A 17,792-nucleotide genomic window follows, 5' to 3' on the forward strand; every position below is an offset into this window, starting at 1 on the left:
ATTGGAGATCCGGACCTCACTTTGCGTGCTGAAAATTGCGGGTTTTTTTTAAAGAAATTGCACAACCTCATTGCAATGCAAAAAAAAAAAAAAAAAGGCGGTGGGTGAATATGAACACAAGCCAACGAGGTTAAAAATCCTGACCAAAAATGCACAGGCTTTGTGGGACAAAGGCCAGCAAAAGGTTACATTTGCAAATTGCGTGGCTGCTGTGCATATATTTGTGTGTGTGTGTGTGTGTGTGTGTGTGTGTGTGTGTGTGGAGGAATGTTGGATTTAATTTGAAATTTGCGTTGAGTGGGATCCCCGCCTCTTAATTTGAAATGACGTTAAGTGGGATCCCTGCCTCTAGTTGCAAGTGAACTTTTTAGTTTTTGAGAAAAAGAAAGGGGAAGACAAAAAAAATAATAATCATATTTATCCAGATGTTGGAGACAAACAATGGTGGTGGATGTGTGTGTGTGTGGGGGGGGAAAGGTTTTCGCAGAATTGAATATTATGGCTATGAGTGTCCAGTCTTTTCACTTGTATTATGCAAGGAAGTAGCGTTTTGCAGACTTCCTATGTTCTCCCAAGAAATAATGCAGCTTAGCTTCCAACATTTGGCTTAATGAGATGATTGATGGTATTTCATAACTTAAAATTTCCTTTTCCTAATGTTCTGCGCTGTCAAATAGCCAGTTTGGTCCAGTGGTTAAAGCACTCATCTAGAAAGCAAGATATGGCGAGTTCTAGTCCTGCCTTAGACATTAAAACCAGCTGGGTGTCTTTGGGCCACTCACAAGGAAATAGTGAGTTCTGGTACCACCTTAGGCATCAAAGCAGGCTGGGTGACTTTGGGCCAATCACCAGGGGACAGGGAGTTCTAGTCCCACCTTAGGTATGAAAGCAGACTGGGTGACTTTGAGCCAATCCCCAGGAGACTGGGAGTTCTAGTCCCACCTTAGGTATGAAAGCAGACTGGGTGACTTTGGGCCAATCACCAGGAGACTGGGAGTTCTAGTTCTACCTTAGGCATGAAAGCAGACTGGGTGACTTTGGGCCAATCACCAGGAGACTGGGAGTTCTAGTTCCACCTTAGGCATGAAAGCAGACTGGGTGACTTTGAGCCAATCACCAGGAGACTGGGAGTTCTAGTTCCACCTTAGGCATGAAAGCAGACTGGGTGACTTTGGGCCAATCCCCAGGAGACTGGGAGTTCTAGTTCCACCTTAGGCATGAAAGCAGACTGGGTGACTTTGAGCCAATCCCCAGGAGACTGGGAGTTCTAGTCCCACCTTAGGTATGAAAGCAGACTGGGTGACTTTGGGCCAATCCCCAGGAGACTGGGAGTTCTAGTTCCACCTTAGGCATGAAAGCAGACTGGGTGACTTTGGGCCAATCACCAGGAGACTGGGAGTTCTAGTTCCACCTTAGGCATGAAAGCAGACTGGGTGACTTTGAGCCAATCCCAGGAGACTGGGAGTTCTAGTTCCACCTTAGGCATGAAAGCAGACTGGGTGACTTTGAGCCAATCCCCAGGAGACTGGGAGTTCTAGTTCCACCTTAGGCATGAAAGCAGACTGGGTGACTTTGGAGCCAATCCCCAGGAGACTGGGAGTTCTAGTTCCACCTTAGGCATGAAAGCAGACTGGGTGACTTTGGGCCAATCCCGGAGACGTTCTAGTCCTAGGATGGAGACTGGTTCTAGGAGACTGGGAGTTCTAGTCCACCTTAGGTATGAAAGCAGGCTGGTGACTTTGTGCCAATCCCCAGGAGACTGGGAGTTCTAGTCCCACCTTAGGTATGAAAGCAGACTGGGTGACTTTGGCCAATCCCCAGGAGACTGGGAGTTCTAGTTCCACCTTAGGCATGAAAGCAGACTGGGTGACTTTGAGCCAATCCCAGGAGACTGGGAGTTCTAGTTCCACCTTAGGCATGAAAGCAGACTGGGTGACTTTGGGCCAATCACCAGGAGACTGGGAGTTCTAGTTCCACCTTAGGCATGAAAGCAGACTGGGTGACTTTGGCAATCGGGGAGACTGGGAGTTCTAGTTCCACCTTAGGTATGAAAGCATACTGGGTGACTTTGAGCCAATCCCCAGGAGACTGGGAGTTCTAGTTCCACCTTAGGCATGAAAGCAGACTGGTGACTTTGGCCAATCACCAGGAGACTGGGAGTTCTAGTCCCACCTTAGGTATGAAAGCATACTGGGTGACTTTGAGCCAATCCCCAGGAGACTGGGAGTTCTAGTTCCACCTTAGGCATGAAAGCAGACTGGGTGACTTTGGGCCAATCCCGGAGACTGGAGTTCTAGTTCCACCTAGGGAAGCAGACTGGGTGACTTTGGGCCAATCACCAGGGACTGGGAGTTCTAGTCCCACCTTAGGTATGAAAGCATACTGGGTGACTTTGAGCCAATCCCAGGAGACTGGGAGTTCTAGTTCCACCTTAGGCATGAAAGCAGACTGGGTGACTTTGGGCCAATCACCAGGAGACTGGGAGTTCTAGTTCCACCTTAGGCATGAAAGCAGACTGGGTGACTTTGGGCCAATCACCAGGAGACTGGGAGTTCTAGTTCCACCTTAGGCATGAAAGCAGACTGGGTGACTTTGGGCCAATCCCCAGGAGACTGGGAGTTCTAGTTCCACCTTAGGCATGAAAGCAGACTGGGTGACTTTGGGCCAATCCCCAGGAGACAGTGAGTTCTAGTCCCATCTTAGGTATGAAAGCAGACTGGGCAGTGGTGGGTTGCAACTGGTTTAACAACCGGTTCTCTGAGTGCGCACTTCTCTTTGGAGAACAGCTTGACCCCCCCGCCCTCTTGTTCGGGGCAGCCCCTCAAATATTGGAACACTGCTATTATGTCACCCCCAGTCTTCCTTTTCATTACACCAGACACCCCCATTTCCAGGAACCATTCTTTATATGTGTTCGTTTCCAGAACCCTGACCCATCTTTGCTGCAATTATTTTGGAACAATTTTCAGATGATTTACGGCAAACTTTCTGAGTTGGTGGTAAGAAGTGGGATTCTCCCGGTTTGGGCGAACTGGATGTTAAATTTGCATCCGCTTCGCCAAACTAGTATTTGAACTGACCGGCTGGCCCTGCCCACCCTGCACTTTCCATCCCAGGAGTCTCCATACGGCCCCTTTTTGGATGCAGGAAAGTGCAGGGTCCATGCGGAGGCTCTGGAAGGGTGGGGGGAAAACAGGCATTCCGGAAGTACCAGAAGTCTGGAAAAGGGCCTGTTTCTGGCTTCCGGAGGGCCTCTGGAGCCCGGGGGAGGCTGTTTTCACCCTCCCAGAGGCCTGAGGAAGCCTCCGGACTGGGGAAGGGAAAATGGGCTGAACTGGAAGTTCTGGAAGTCCGAGACGGGCCTGTTTCGGCTTCCGGAGGGCCTCCTGAGCCCAGGAAGTTGTTTCTCACTCCCAGCCAGGAAGCCTCCGGACTCTGGGAAGGAAAATGGTCTGAACTGGAAGCGGAGACGGCCTGTTTCTGGCTTCTGGAGAGCCTCCGGAGCCGGGAGGCTGTTTTCACCTCCAAGAGGCCTGAGGAGCCTCGATGGGGAAGGGAAAGGGCTGAACTGGGTTCTGAAGTCGGCGGCCTGTTTCTGGCTTCCGGAGGGCCTCTGAGCCCAGGGAAGTTGTTTCCTCCCAGCCCGAGGAAGCCTCCGGACTCTGGGGAAGGGGAAAATGGTCTGAACTGGAAGTCCGGAGGCCTGTTTCGGCTTCTGGAGGGCCTCCGGAGCCGAGGAGGTGTTTCACCTCCCAGAGGCCTGAGGAAGCCTCCGGACTCCGGGGAAGCCTCCGGACTCCGGGAACGCCCTCTTGGAAGTTCCATTAGGCCACGCCCACCTTGGCCACGCCCATCCAGAAGCGAACTGGTTGCTGGGATTTTTGAATCCCACCCCTGGTTGGTGGTCCAGAGTAGGGAGGGAAGATGGGGGAAAGAGGAGATGATTAGGTGGGAGGGGCAGGCGCAGGTGTGGGTGCGAGCAGGTGTGCAAGCACCCGCACCGCTTGCGCGAGTGGGGCCGTGGCGGCTGCCTGCCACGACTCTCATGCAAGTGGGGCCGTATGCGTATGCACTGGCCGGCCGCTCATGTGGCCCGGTGGCAATTAGGCCGTAGCCTGGTAGTGGCTCGTGGCCCACAGATTGGGGACCCCTGATTTATGGGGATCATTTCAACACGGGTGGAGAATATTTGAAATAGGGTACAGTTAGTCCTTGACTTACAACCGTTCATCTAAGGACCATTCAAAGTTACAATGGTACCGGAAAACGTGACTTACAACGGTCGTCACAGTTATGACCATCGCAGCAAGGCCAGGATCAGAATTTAGGGCACCTGACAACAGCCACCTACTTATGATAGTTGCGGAGTCCTGGGGTCATGGGATCATCTTTTGTTATCTGCTATTGTGGTCCACCGGCAGCCTGGGAGGAACATGGGCCAGTCTGGGCCAGTCTGGGAGTTGAGTCTTCCCCAAAGACTCAAGACGAGGGATCTGCGTCCGACACAGAGATGGGGCCAAGGCCATCTGGGAGTTGTGTGCGGACTCCGGAGCCTCCAGAATCTGACAGCAGTGAGGCAGAGGAACAGCGGGAGCCTGTTCCCAGTGCGCGCCTGCACAGAGCTGCCACAAGGCAAGAACAGTTAAGACAAAAGGGGCGACTCGGGAGTAAGGCTTGGAGATGATTAGCCCCTCCCATCAGGTATAAAGGAGGAGCCAAGGGACAGGAGTCTTTGCAGGAAGCAACTTTGTTCGTTCTGGTCGATTTGAAACCTGAAGCTCTGTGTTGAATTTATGCTCCTTGGCCTTGTACAGAGACTTGTATGACAATTAGTCATTGGCAGCATTTCCAGGGAGATAAAGGTGGGTGCTTATCAGCCTTATCCTGAAGGACTTTGGCAGACTTCCATGGGGCTATTTCCAAACTGTTTTCAGACTCATTATGGGCTGTGAATGACTAAAATTCACAGCCGTTGAAATGAAGAAAAAGGGGTTTGGGGACTAACGGTGTGTTTGTTAGTGTCTCCATAAACCTGGGTCAGAACATTTCCCATCAGAGGCAAAGTCATGCTTGATGACCCCATGGCTCAGCGGCTGTGATTCGCTTAGCGACGGTGGCAAGCAAGGTCGTCCAATTGGTCGCGGCTCACTGAAGAACGGCCTTGCTTAGCAACGAGAATTTTGGTCTCTCAACAGGAGTCATCAGTCAAAGACTGACTGCCAAAAGCTTTCTGGGAACCCGTTTGCCAGTCCTCCAGACCTCCATTCCGGACCACTAACTTTGTAGGGATGGATAAATAGATTATTATTATTATTATTATTTTAGAGAGAATTGGAGGGACCTCTGATATGGAGTCACAGGACACGGGCTGCATGCAGTAGGAACAGAAGGAAATGTTCGGAAAGGAATTTGATGTTTTATTTATTTATTTTATTGTGTCAAGCAATTATAAGATAACAGGTATAAGTATAAATATAGTTATGAATACATGAAATGGATGCATATAAGAAAAATAAAAGAAACAATAGGACAGGGACGGTAGGCACGTTGGTGCGCTTATGCACGCCCCCTACAGACCTCTTAGGAAAGGGGTGAGGTCAATAGTAGACAGTCTAAGGTTAAAGTTTTTGGAGTTTGGGGAAGACACCACAGAGTTGGATGACACGAGGGCCAAACACAACGAAAGAATGTAGAAAGAGGAACAAAATTTCCAATGTCACAGAGAAGAACAGTCCTGTCTGGTGTCATGGTAGCAATCAGAGGAAATCTGGCAGATCTAGTTTGGGGTAATAATTTAGGTGCCGGCCTAAAAAGCAGGAGATTTTTCTAGGGGGATTTTAGTCCCCTCTTAGGCATGAAAGCCGTCTGGGTGACTTTGGGCCAATCACCGGGAGGCGGGGAGTGCTAGTCCTGATTTAAGTGTGAAAATTGGCTGGGTGACTTTGGGTCAATTAGCAAGAGTTCTAGTCCCACTTTAGGCACGAAAGTCAGCTGGGTGACTTTGGGCCAATCACTAGGATACCTTAGGCATGAAAACTGGCTGGGTGACTTTGGACCAGTCACCAGGAGACGGGGAGTTCTAGTCCCGCCTTAGGCATATGAAAGCCGGCTGGGTAACATTGCACCGGTTACTTTTTTCTCCACCCACCTCACAGGGTTGTTGTTTTGATGTATCAGGTCTGTTCACTGAGTTATTTATCAAGGTAATAATCATAAATTGAAAATAAAAATAAATAAATATGCACATAATCTAATAGATGACGCATGGATGGCTAGATAGGTAGATAGATAGGAGATAGGGAGGGAGGGAGAGTGCGGGAATCTAATAAACCATTAAATAATTTAATAAAGAAACAATCTAACCAATTAATATATGAATATATATTCATTCTATATAATCATCTATCTATCTATCTATCTATCTATCTATCTATCTATCTATCTATCCATCCATCCATCCATCCATCCATCCATCCATCCATCCATCCATCTATATCCATCTCTATCTATCCATCTATCTTTATCTATCTATCTATCTATCTATCTATCTATCTATCTATCTATCTATCTATCTATCTATCTATCTACCTACCTACCTACCTATCTATCCATCCATCCATCGATCCATCCATCCATCGATCCATTGATCCATCCATCCATCTATGGGGGGGGAGAGGATCTAATAACCATTAAATAATAAAGAAATAATCTAACCACTTAATAGATGAATAGATGGAGAGAGAGAGAGAGAGGATGTAATAAATCATTACATAATCTAATAAAGAAATAATCTAACCACCTAATAGATGAACAGATTAGATAGATAGATAGATAGATAGATAGATAGATAGATAGATAGATAGATAGATAGATAGATAGGCAGGCAATCAGATAGATGATGATTGATAGAGAAATAGATGGTAAATAGATAAACAGATAGATTAGAAAGATAAGTAGAATGGTAGGTGGGTGGATGGGTGGATGGGTGGATGGGTAGATAGATAGATAGATAGATAGATAGATAGATAGATAGATAGATAGATAGATAGATAGATAGATAGATAGATAGATAGATAGATAGATAGATAGATAGGCAGGCAGGCAGGCAGGCAGGCAGGCAGGCAGGCAGGCAACCCAATAAATAATCAATCAGGAAAATCAACGAAAAAGCAATAACCAACCAACCCAATAAGGAAACAAAGAAACAGTTAATTCAAGAATCTCATCGCAGGCGGTGCCGCCCTTCCCAGTTCCCGCAGCCCGCCGAGTCTCTCTGCCCCTCGCCCGGCTGCGCGTCCCCCACGACCCCAGCCCAGCCCGTCCCGAGCTGCCAACGACCCCGACTCGGCCGTCGGGACTGCGCCGAAGCTTCTTTCTCTTGCGCGGATCCCCTTTTTTCGGCTTCCCTCCGGATCGCGTCCGGGCGGGTCTCGCTCTCTACCCACCTCAAAAGCCGGGTTGGGGGTGTTTCTTTTTGGGGGAAGGGTGTCTTCCCCATGAGGGGGAGGGTCTTGGGGTCCAGGAGGAGAAGGGAGTGGAGAGGAGGAAGACGGGCCGACTGACCCGGCAGGGACACGGTTAAACTCTCGTGACTCCACCCCAGCCTTTCGGCCGGGGGGTTCCCCTCCAACCTGCTTGCCGGGCGAGACCATGGCAGGAGTTCAGCCCGGGCATAAAACAGTGCCCGGCGGGGTCCCGGAGGAGGCGAAGCGGCCGCCTGCCCTGGGCGGGGCGGGGAGAGGGGCCGGCGGCTGTGCCCGGCTGGGGTCTCCCGCCGCAGGTGAGCCGGAGAAGAAGAGCCGGACCAGCTAGCTGACCCAGCCCATCGGACGAGGCTCTGCGGCGGCTGCTAAAGGGGGGGAGGTCTTCTCTCCCCCCCCCCACAAACGGGTTCTGGGAGTGGGCGTCCTTGAGTCTTATAGCCCACCCCACCAACTCTTCGACACGCGTGGCGATCGGTTGCTGGAGATGCTGTGAACGTGGCTTTCTTTCCTTTGGTTATTTTTCTCCCCGCAACTTTGGAAAACTCCCACGGGGAGATTTGCTTCGCTCCACACATCCCTGCGCGGGGGCAGCGAGGAGGGGCAGGGAGAAAACTGTCCTCTCTCCCACCCCCGCGTCCTGGAGGATTTGAGCCTCTTTGCTCCGTGTTGGATGCCCGGCCAGATGCGGCGGGTTTTTTGGCTGCTCCTCTTCCTCGCCAACTCCAGGGAAATGCTCGCCCAAGCCAGAAAGAAGAAGCCAGGTGAGGAGGAGGAGGAGGAGGGGGTGGGTGGGGTAGGGGCCACGCGGGGCTTGGGAGTGAGAGTCGGGTGGGAGAAGGGGTGGGGGTGTGTGTGTGGGGGTGAGGTTTCGCTTGGCCAGCTAAGTGGTTGCGAAGCAGGATTTGAATCGGGGTCCAAGGGACAAGGAAAGGGGAGGCAGGAACTCTTATGGGTTCACCTTGCCAGCTAAGAGGAGGCTATGGGGGCAGGATTTGAATCGGGGTCCTTGGAGGGGGGGGAGAAGAAGAGGGAGGCCGAAGCAAGGAGGACCTCTGCAGGTTCGCGTGGCCAGCTAAGAAAAGCAGGATTTGCATCGGGGTCCCGGGAGAAAGAACCGGGGGGGAGGGGGGAGGCTGAACCGAGCAGGAACTCTTATGAATTCACCTCGCCAGCTAAGAGAACCTTGGAGCAGAATTTGAATCGGGGTCCCGGGAGAAGGAAGGGGAGGCTGAAGCAAGGAGGACCTCCGTAGGTTTGCGGTGCCGGCTAAGAGGCAGGCAAGGAGAAGAATTTGCATCGGGGTCCTAAGAAAGGGGAGGAGGACCTGTGGGGGTTCAGTTTAAGACAGCGGTCTCCAACCTGGCAACTTTTAAGACTTGTGGACTTCAAGCTTTGCTGGCTGAGGAATTCTGGGAGTTGAAGTCCTCAAGCGTTAAAGCTGGCTGAGGAATTCTGGGAGTTGAAGTCCTCAAGTGTTCAAGTTGGCTGAGGAATTCTGAGAGTTGAAGTCCTCAAGCCTTCAAGTTGGCTGAGGAATTCTGGGAGTTGAAGTCCTCAAGTGTTCAAGTTGGCTGAGGAATTCTGGGAGTTGAAGCCCACAAGCATTAAAGCTGGCTGAGGAATTCTGGGAGTTGAAGTCCACAAGTGTTAAAGCTGGCTGAGGAATTCTGGGAGTTGAAGTCCACAAGTCTTCAAGTTGGCTGAGGAATTCTGGGAGTTGAAGCCCACAAGCGTTAAAGCTGGCTCAGGAATTCTGGGAGTTGAAGCCCACAAGCGTTAAAGCTGGCTCAGGAATTCTGGGAGTTGAAGCCCACAAGTGTTAAAGTTGGCTGAGGAATTCTGGGAGTTGAAGTCCACAAGTGTTAAAGCTGGCTGAGGAATTCTGGGAGTTGAAGTCCACAAGTGTTCAAGTTGGCTGAGGAATTCTGGGAGTTGAAGTCCACAAGTCCAAGTTGCCAAGGTTGGAGAGCCCTGGTTTAAGAGGCCTTGGAGCAGGATTTGAATCCGGATTCAGGGGCAAAAAGGGGTGAGGCTGAAAGAAGCAGGAATTCTCTGGGTTTCCCCCTTGCCAGCTAAGACACCTCAGAGCAGGATTTGTATCAGGGTCCCGGAAGAAGAAAGGGGAGGCTGAAGCAAGGAGAAACTCCATAGGTTTGCGTTGCTGGCTAAGAGGCAGGAAGGAAGGAAGCAGGATTTGCATTGGGGTCCTAGAGAAGGGGAGGTAGGAAGCGTGACCTCGGAGCAGGATTTGAATCAGGATCCTGAGCAGGAAGGGGTAAGAATGAACCAAGCAAGAACTCTCTAGCTTCATTTTGCCAACACTGCAAGATCTTGGTGCAAAATTTGAATCAGGGTCCTGGGGGAAGAAGCGATGAGGTTGAAACAAGCAGGGACTCTATGGCTTCCCCATTGCCAGCTAAGAGACTTTGGAGCAGGATTCGCACCTGGATCCAAGGGGTGGGGTAAGGCTGAACTAAGTAGGAGCTCTTCTCTTTTGCCCCGACTTTCTTTGGCAGCTCTCGAACCCAGGTGAAGGCTCCGCTGCTTTTTTTGTGCTTTGGATAGGCATCTCCGGTTGCCGACAATCCCACCCACCCCCCATATGAGCACTCTAAACTTGGTTATGGTTCTATCTTGGTTAGCTTTTCTTGTGGGTTAGCGTATTGTTAGGCCTTGTGGGGGGAGGGGGTGATGGAAGGTTTTGTGCGTTGTGTAAGCGTAGCTGTTGTTTCTGAGGCGGTGTTTCTTAATCTTGGCAACTTGAAAAGATATTTTTCTTTTAAAAAATTAACATTTTTAAAAATAAACAATGAAAATAATCCTGTGAGGTGAGTTGGGCCAAAAGAGAACGATTGGCTGAAAGTCACCCAACTGGCTTTCATGGCTAAGGCGGAACTAGAACTCATCATCTCCTGGTGATTGGCCCAACCAGCTTTTATGCCTAAGGTGGAACTAGAACTCACCTTCTCCTGATTGGCCCATAATCATACATTTGGCTTTCATGGCTAAGGCGGGACTAGAACTCACCGTCCCCTGGTGATTGGCTCAAAGTCACCCAGTCTGCTTTCATGGCTTCAGGCGGGACTAGAACTCACCGTCCCCTGGTGATTGGCCCAAAGTCACCCAGTCTGCTTTCATGGCTTTAGGCGGGACTAGAGCTCACTGTCCCCTGGTGATTGGACTAAAGTCACCCAATCTGCTTTCATGGCTAAGGCGGGACTAGAACTCACCGTCCCCTGGTGATTGGCTCAAAGTCACTCAGTCTGCTTTCATGGCTAAGGCAGGACTAGAACTCACTGTCTCCTGGTGATTGGACTAAAGTCACCCAATCTGCTTTCATGGCTAAGGCGGGACTAGAACTCACCATCTCCTGGTGATTGGCTCAAAGTCACTCAGTCTGCTTTCATGGCTAAGGCGGGACTAGAACTCACCGTCTCCTGGTGATTGGACTAAAGTCACCCAATCTGCTTTCATGGCTAAGGCGGGACTAGAACTCACCGTCCCCTGGTGATTGGCTCAAAGTCACTCAGTCTGCTTTCATGGCTAAGGCGGACTGAACTCACTGTCTCCTGGTGATTGGACTAAAGTCACCCAGTCTGCTTTCATGGTAAGGTGGACTAGAACTCACCGTCTCCTGGTGATTGACAAGTCACCCAATCTGCTTTCATGCTAGAACTCACTGTCTCCTGGTGATTGGACTAAAGTCACCCAGTCTGCTTTCATGGCTAAGGTGGGACTAGAACTCACTGTCCCCTGGTGATTGGCTCAAAGTCACCCAGTCTGCTTTCATGGCTTCAGGCAGGACTAGAACTCACCGTCCCCTGGTGATTGGCTCAAAGTCACTCAGTCTGCTTTCATGGCTTCAGGCGGGACTAGAACTCACCGTCTCCTGGTGATTGGCTCAAAGTCACCCAGTCTGCTTTCATGGCTAAGGCGGGACTAGAACTCACCGTCCCCTGGTGATTGGCCCAAAGTCATCCAGTCTGCTTTCATGGCTAAGGCAGGACTAGAACTCACCGTCTCCTGGTGATTGGACTAAAGTCACCCAATCTGCTTTCATGGCTAAGGCGGGACTAGAACTCACTGTCTCCTGGTGATTGGACTAAAGTCACTCAGTCTGCTTTCATGGCTAAGGCGGGACTAGAACTCACTGTCTCCTGGTGATTGGACTAAAGTCACCCAGTCTGCTTTCATGGCTAACGCGGGACTAGAACTCACCGTCCCCTGGTGATTGGCTCAAAGTCACTCAGTCTGCTTTCATGGCTTCAGGCAGGACTAGAACTCACCGTCCCCTGGTGATTGGCTCAAAGTCACTCAGTCTGCTTTCATGGCTTCAGGCGGGACTAGAACTCACCGTCTCCTGGTGATTGGCTCAAAGTCACCCAGTCTGCTTTCATGGCTAAGGCGGGACTAGAACTCACCGTCCCCTGGTGATTGGCTCAAAGTCACCCAGTCTGCTTTCATGGCTTCAGGCGGGACTAGAACTCACCGTCCCTGGTGATTGGCTCAAAGTCACTCAGTCTGCTTTCATGGCTTCAGGCGGGACTAGAACTCACCGTCCCCTGGTGATTGGCTCAAAGTCACTCAGTCTGCTTTCATGGCTTCAGGCGGGACTAGAACTCACCGTCCCCTGGTGATTGGCTCAAAGTCACTCAGTCTGCTTTCATGGCTTCAGGCGGGACTAGAACTCACCGTCCCTGGTGATTGGCTCAAAGTCACTCAGTCTGCTTTCATGGCTTCAGGCGGGACTAGAACTCACCGTCTCCTGGTGATTGGCTCAAAGTCACCCAGTCTGCTTTCATGGCTAAGGCGGGACTAGAACTCACCGTCCCCTGGTGATTGGCTCAAAGTCACCCAGTCTGCTTTCATGGCTTCAGGCGGGACTAGAACTCACCGTCCCCTGGTGATTGGCCCAAAGTCACCCAGTCTGCTTTCATGGCTTCAGGCGGGACTAGAACTCACCGTCCCCTGGTGATTGGCTCAAAGTCACCCAGTCTGCTTTCATGGCTTCAGGCGGGACTAGAACTCACCGTCCCTGGTGATTGGCTCAAAGTCACCCAGTCTGCTTTCATGGCTAAGGCGGGACTAGAACTCACCGTCCCCTGGTGATTGGCTCAAAGTCACCCAGTCTGCTTTCATGGCTTCAGGCGGGACTAGAACTCACCGTCCCCTGGTGATTGGCTCAAAGTCACCCAGTCTGCTTTCATGGCTTCAGGCGGGACTAGAACTCACCGTCCCCTGGTGATTGGCTCAAAGTCACTCAGTCTGCTTTCATGGCTTCAGGCGGGACTAGAACTCACCGTCCCTGGTGATTGGCTCAAAGTCACCCAGTCTGCTTTCATGGCTTCAGGCGGGACTAGAACTCACCGTCCCCTGGTGATTGGCTCAAAGTCACCCAGTCTGCTTTCATGGCTTCAGGCGGGACTAGAACTCACCGTCCCTGGTGATTGGCTCAAAGTCACTCAGTCTGCTTTCATGGCTTCAGGCGGGACTAGAACTCACCGTCCCCTGGTGATTGGCTCAAAGTCACTCAGTCTGCTTTCATGGCTTCAGGCGGGACTAGAACTCACCGTCTCCTGGTGATTGGCTCAAAGTCACCCAGTCTGCTTTCATGGCTAAGGCGGGACTAGAACTCACCGTCCCCTGGTGATTGGCTCAAAGTCACCCAGTCTGCTTTCATGGCTTCAGGCGGGACTAGAACTCACCGTCCCCTGGTGATTGGCCCAAAGTCACCCAGTCTGCTTTCATGGCTTCAGGCGGGACTAGAACTCACCGTCCCCTGGTGATTGGCTCAAAGTCACCCAGTCTGCTTTCATGGCTTCAGGCGGGACTAGAACTCACCGTCCCCTGGTGATTGGCTCAAAGTCACCCAGTCTGCTTTCATGGCTAAGGCGGGACTAGAACTCACCGTCCCCTGGTGATTGGCTCAAAGTCACCCAGTCTGCTTTCATGGCTTCAGGCGGGACTAGAACTCACCGTCCCCTGGTGATTGGCTCAAAGTCACCCAGTCTGCTTTCATGGCTTCAGGCGGGACTAGAACTCACTGTCTCCTGGTGATTGGCTCAAAGTCACCCAGTCTGCTTTCATGGCTAAGGCGGGACTAGAACTCACCGTCCCCTGGTGATTGGCTCAAAGTCACCCAGTCTGCTTTCATGGCTTCAGGCGGGACTAGAACTCACCGTCCCCTGGTGATTGGCTCAAAGTCACTCAGTCTGCTTTCATGGCTTCAGGCGGGACTAGAACTCACCGTCCCCTGGTGATTGGCTCAAAGTCACTCAGTCTGCTTTCATGGCTTCAGGCGGGACTAGAACTCACTGTCTCCTGGTGATTGGCTCAAAGTCACTCAGTCTGCTTTCATGGCTAAGGCGGGACTAGAACTCACCGTCCCTGGTGATTGGCTCAAAGTCACCCAGTCTGCTTTCATGGCTAAGGCGGGACTAGAACTCACCGTCCCCTGGTGATTGGCTCAAAGTCACCCAGTCTGCTTTCATGGCTAAGGCGGGACTAGAACTCACCGTCCCCTGGTGATTGGCTCAAAGTCACCCAGTCTGCTTTCATGGCTAGGCGGGACTAGAACTCACTGTCTCCTGGTGATTGGCTCAAAGTCACCCAGTCTGCTTTCATGGCTAAGGCGGGACTAGAACTCACCGTCCCTGGTGATTGGCTCAAAGTCACCCAGTCTGCTTTCATGGCTAAGGCGGGACTAGAACTCACCGTCCCCTGGTGATTGGCTCAAAGTCACCCAGTCTGCTTTCATGGCTAAGGCGGGACTAGAACTCACCGTCCCTGGTGATTGGCTCAAAGTCACCCAGTCTGCTTTCATGGCTTCAGGCGGGACTAGAACTCACCGTCCCCTGGTGATTGGCTCAAAGTCACTCAGTCTGCTTTCATGGCTTCAGGCGGGACTAGAACTCACTGTCTCCTGGTGATTGGCTCAAAGTCACTCAGTCTGCTTTCATGGCTAAGGCGGGACTAGAACTCACCGTCCCCTGGTGATTGGCTCAAAGTCACCCAGTCTGCTTTCATGGCTAAGGCGGGACTAGAACTCACCGTCCCCTGGTGATTGGCTCAAAGTCACCCAGTCTGCTTTCATGGCTTCAGGCGGGACTAGAACTCACCGTCCCCTGGTGATTGGCCCAAAGTCACCCTATCTGCTTTCATGGCTAAGGCGGGACTCACCGTCTCTTCTTTCTATCCTGGTGCGTTTACCACTAGGCCAAATTTAACAACTTTAAGATGAGTGCACTTCAATTCCCAGAATTCCCCATCCAGCTATCCCATCTTATGTTGGCTAGGGAATTCGTGGAGTTGAGGTCCACCCATCTTAAAGTTGCAAAGTTTGGGGGGAAAAAAGAGTATTTTAGCATGAATTGCTTGGGGTGATATTTTCAGGGTTCCTAACGGGAAAGTATAGTTGGCGCCTGGCTGTAGATTAGACCCAGCAGAATGTGGTTTTTTAAAGTATCATAGTTCTTCCACAGTGGAATATTGCATTAGTAATTCTAATCACGATAATAGCAAGAAAATGTTGAGACTCTGGAAAGAGTGCAGAGAAGAGCAACCAAGATATTTAGGGAGCTGGAAGCTAAAACATACGAAGAACCGTTGCTGGAATTGGGTATGTTTAGTTTAATGAAAAGAAGGATCAGGGGTGACAGGATAGAAGTCTTCCAATATTTGAGGGGCTGCTCCAAAGAAGAGGGAGTCAAGTTATTCTCCAAAGCAGGGGTCGCCAACCTTTTGGACCTCAGGGACCACCAAACTCATAATTTTATATCCCGCGGACCAGAGACCCTGGGAAAATCCCCCGAAAAAAGTCTGCAGGAAAATTCCCCACCCCGTTTTCCTACCAATCAATCGTTCTTTATTTGGGATCGCAGGATACTGTCTCCAGCTCCGTTCTCAGGGGGAGAGAGAGAGACTTTTGGCTTCATGCAAGGAAAGCAGCAGAAGCTGCAGAAGTCTTTCTTTCTCTCCCTCAAACTCCGCCAGGAATGAGTCTTTGCCGGCGCAGCCTCTTGGAGCAGGAGGCCTTGCAGGGTCCCAAAGGCTCATTTCTGGCAGAGTTTGGGGGAGAGAAAGAAAGACTTCTGCTGCTTTCCTTGCATGCAGCCAAAAGCAGAAGAAGAAAGGAGCAGAGACCACTGCTCCAAAGCACCTGAAGGTAGGACAAGAAGCAATGGATAGAAACTAACCAAGGAGAGAAACAACCCAGAATGAAATGTCTACGGAGATTCTCCATCATCCAGGTCACGGTTGTCCCAAAGATGCTTTTTCAAGAGGCAACTGGACTTCCTTTGTTTTTCCTTGAAGACGTTTCGCTTCTCATCCAAGAAGCTTCTTCCGTTTACAACTGAAGGAGCTTCTTGGATGAGAAACAAAGCGTCTTCAAGGAAAAACAAAGGAAGTCCAGCTGCCTCTTGAAAAATAGCACCTTTGGGATAATCAAGGAGAGAACCAGTGTAGAATTAAGGAGAAATTTCCTAACAGGTGAGAACAATTGATCAGTGGAACGACTGTCCTCCAGAAGTGGTGGGTGATCCCATCACTGGAGATTTTTAAGAAGAGGTTGGGCAGCCTTTTGTCTGGAATGGTATAGGGTTAGGGTCTCCTGCTTGAGCAGGGGGTTGGACTAGAACACCTTGAAGGTCCCTTCTGACTCTGTTATTCTGTTATTCTTGGAATGGAATGGTGTGGAGTGGAGTGGAGTAGAACAGAACAGAACAGAACAGAACAGAACAGAATATAAAATATAGAGAATAGGATAGAATACAATTAAAATAGAGTAGAATAGAATTAGAATTAGAATTAGAATAGAATAAGGAATAGAATTAGAATAGAATAGAATAGAATAGAATAGAATAGAATAGAATGGAGAAAATGAATAGAATAGAATGGAATGGAATGGAATAATGGAATGAAGGATAGAATAGAATAGAATAGAATAGAATAGAATAGAATAGAATAGAATAGAATAGAATAGAATAGAATAGAATAGAATTCGAATAGAATAGAATAGAATGGAATGGAATGGAATAATGGAATGAAGGATAGAATATAATTAGAATAGAATAGAATAGAAATAATAGAAAAGAATAGAATAGAATAGAATAGAATAGAACTAGAATAGAATAGAATAGAATAGAATAGAATAGAATAGAATAGAATGAATAATGGAATGAAGGATGAATAGAATAGAATCAGAATAAGAATTAGAATTAGAATAGGATAGAATAGAATTAGAATAGAGTAGAATGGAATGGAATTAGAATTAGAATAGAATAAGGAATAGAATAGAATAGAATAGAATAATGGAATGAAGGATAGCATAGAATAGAATTAGAATAGAATTAGAATAGAATAGAATAGAATTAGAATAGAATAGAATGGAATGGAATGGAATAATGGAATGAAGGATAGAATAGAATTAGAATTAGAATAGAATAGAATAGAATAGAATAGAATAGGAATTTGAATGGAGAATAATGAAATGAAGGATAGAATAGAATAGAATTAGAATATAATAGAATTAGAATAGAATAATGGAATGAAGGATAGAATAGAATAATGGAATCAAGAACAGAATCAGAACAGAACAGAATAGAATCAGAACAGAATAGAATAGAATAGAATTAGAATAGAATAGAATAGAATAGAATAGAATAGAATAGAATAGAATAGAATAGAATAACAGGGTTAGAACGGATCTTGGAGGTCTTCTAGTCCAACCCACTGCTCAAGCAGGAGGAAACCCTGGACCAGAGGTGATATTCAGCAGGTTCTGACCAGTTCTGGAGAACCAGAAGTGGAAATTTTGAGTAGTTCGGAGAACCGGCAAATCCCACCTCTGACTGGAGATTTTATAGTATCCTTCCCCTGCCACGCCCACCAAGCCACGCCCACAGAACCGGTAGTAAAACAAATTGAATCCCACCACTGCCCTGGACCATTTCAATGGTTGTCCAAACTCTTCTTAAAAGAGATTCTGAGGTCAGGTTAATTGAGAAAAAAGCAGCCAATGTTCCTGCCCCCTATGAATGACTTCAGCCTCGCAATCTGATTCATCCTTGGAAAATTAAGGGGAAGACAGTGTGTTCTGCCATTCATCCTTTCCATTAAGGAGTGTCCATGTTCATTTAATTATCCTTGGATAATGAAGGGATTGGTGTTTCCATCATTCCTCCATGGACGGCTGCGTCATTGGCGCCATCGTGAGAGGCACGAGGTGGAAAAGGATATTGAGAAGGACTCCCAAAACCAAGCACCAGACTGTGATGACCCAGGGTGGGATACAAAAAAAACACAGTC

General features: G+C 49.2%; 1 protein-coding gene across 1 annotated transcript in view; it reads left to right on the forward strand.

Moving 5' to 3' along the window:
• The first annotated feature begins 8,074 nt into the window (after nt 1-8,074).
• The window catches only part of RSPO4 (R-spondin 4), a 57,922-nt gene continuing 48,204 nt past the window's right edge, over nt 8,075-17,792 (forward strand). The window contains exon 1 of the mRNA XM_087959143.1: nt 8,075-8,245. Coding sequence (XP_087815269.1) covers nt 8,155-8,245 — 91 coding nt within the window. The 5' untranslated portion in view covers nt 8,075-8,154. The remainder of the gene's footprint in view (nt 8,246-17,792) is intronic.

Source organism: Notechis scutatus, chromosome 3 (genome assembly GCF_049901735.1).
Source record: "Notechis scutatus isolate UNSWTSFEM ecotype Mainland chromosome 3, rNotScu1.2, whole genome shotgun sequence".
NCBI lineage: Eukaryota > Metazoa > Chordata > Lepidosauria > Squamata > Elapidae > Notechis > Notechis scutatus.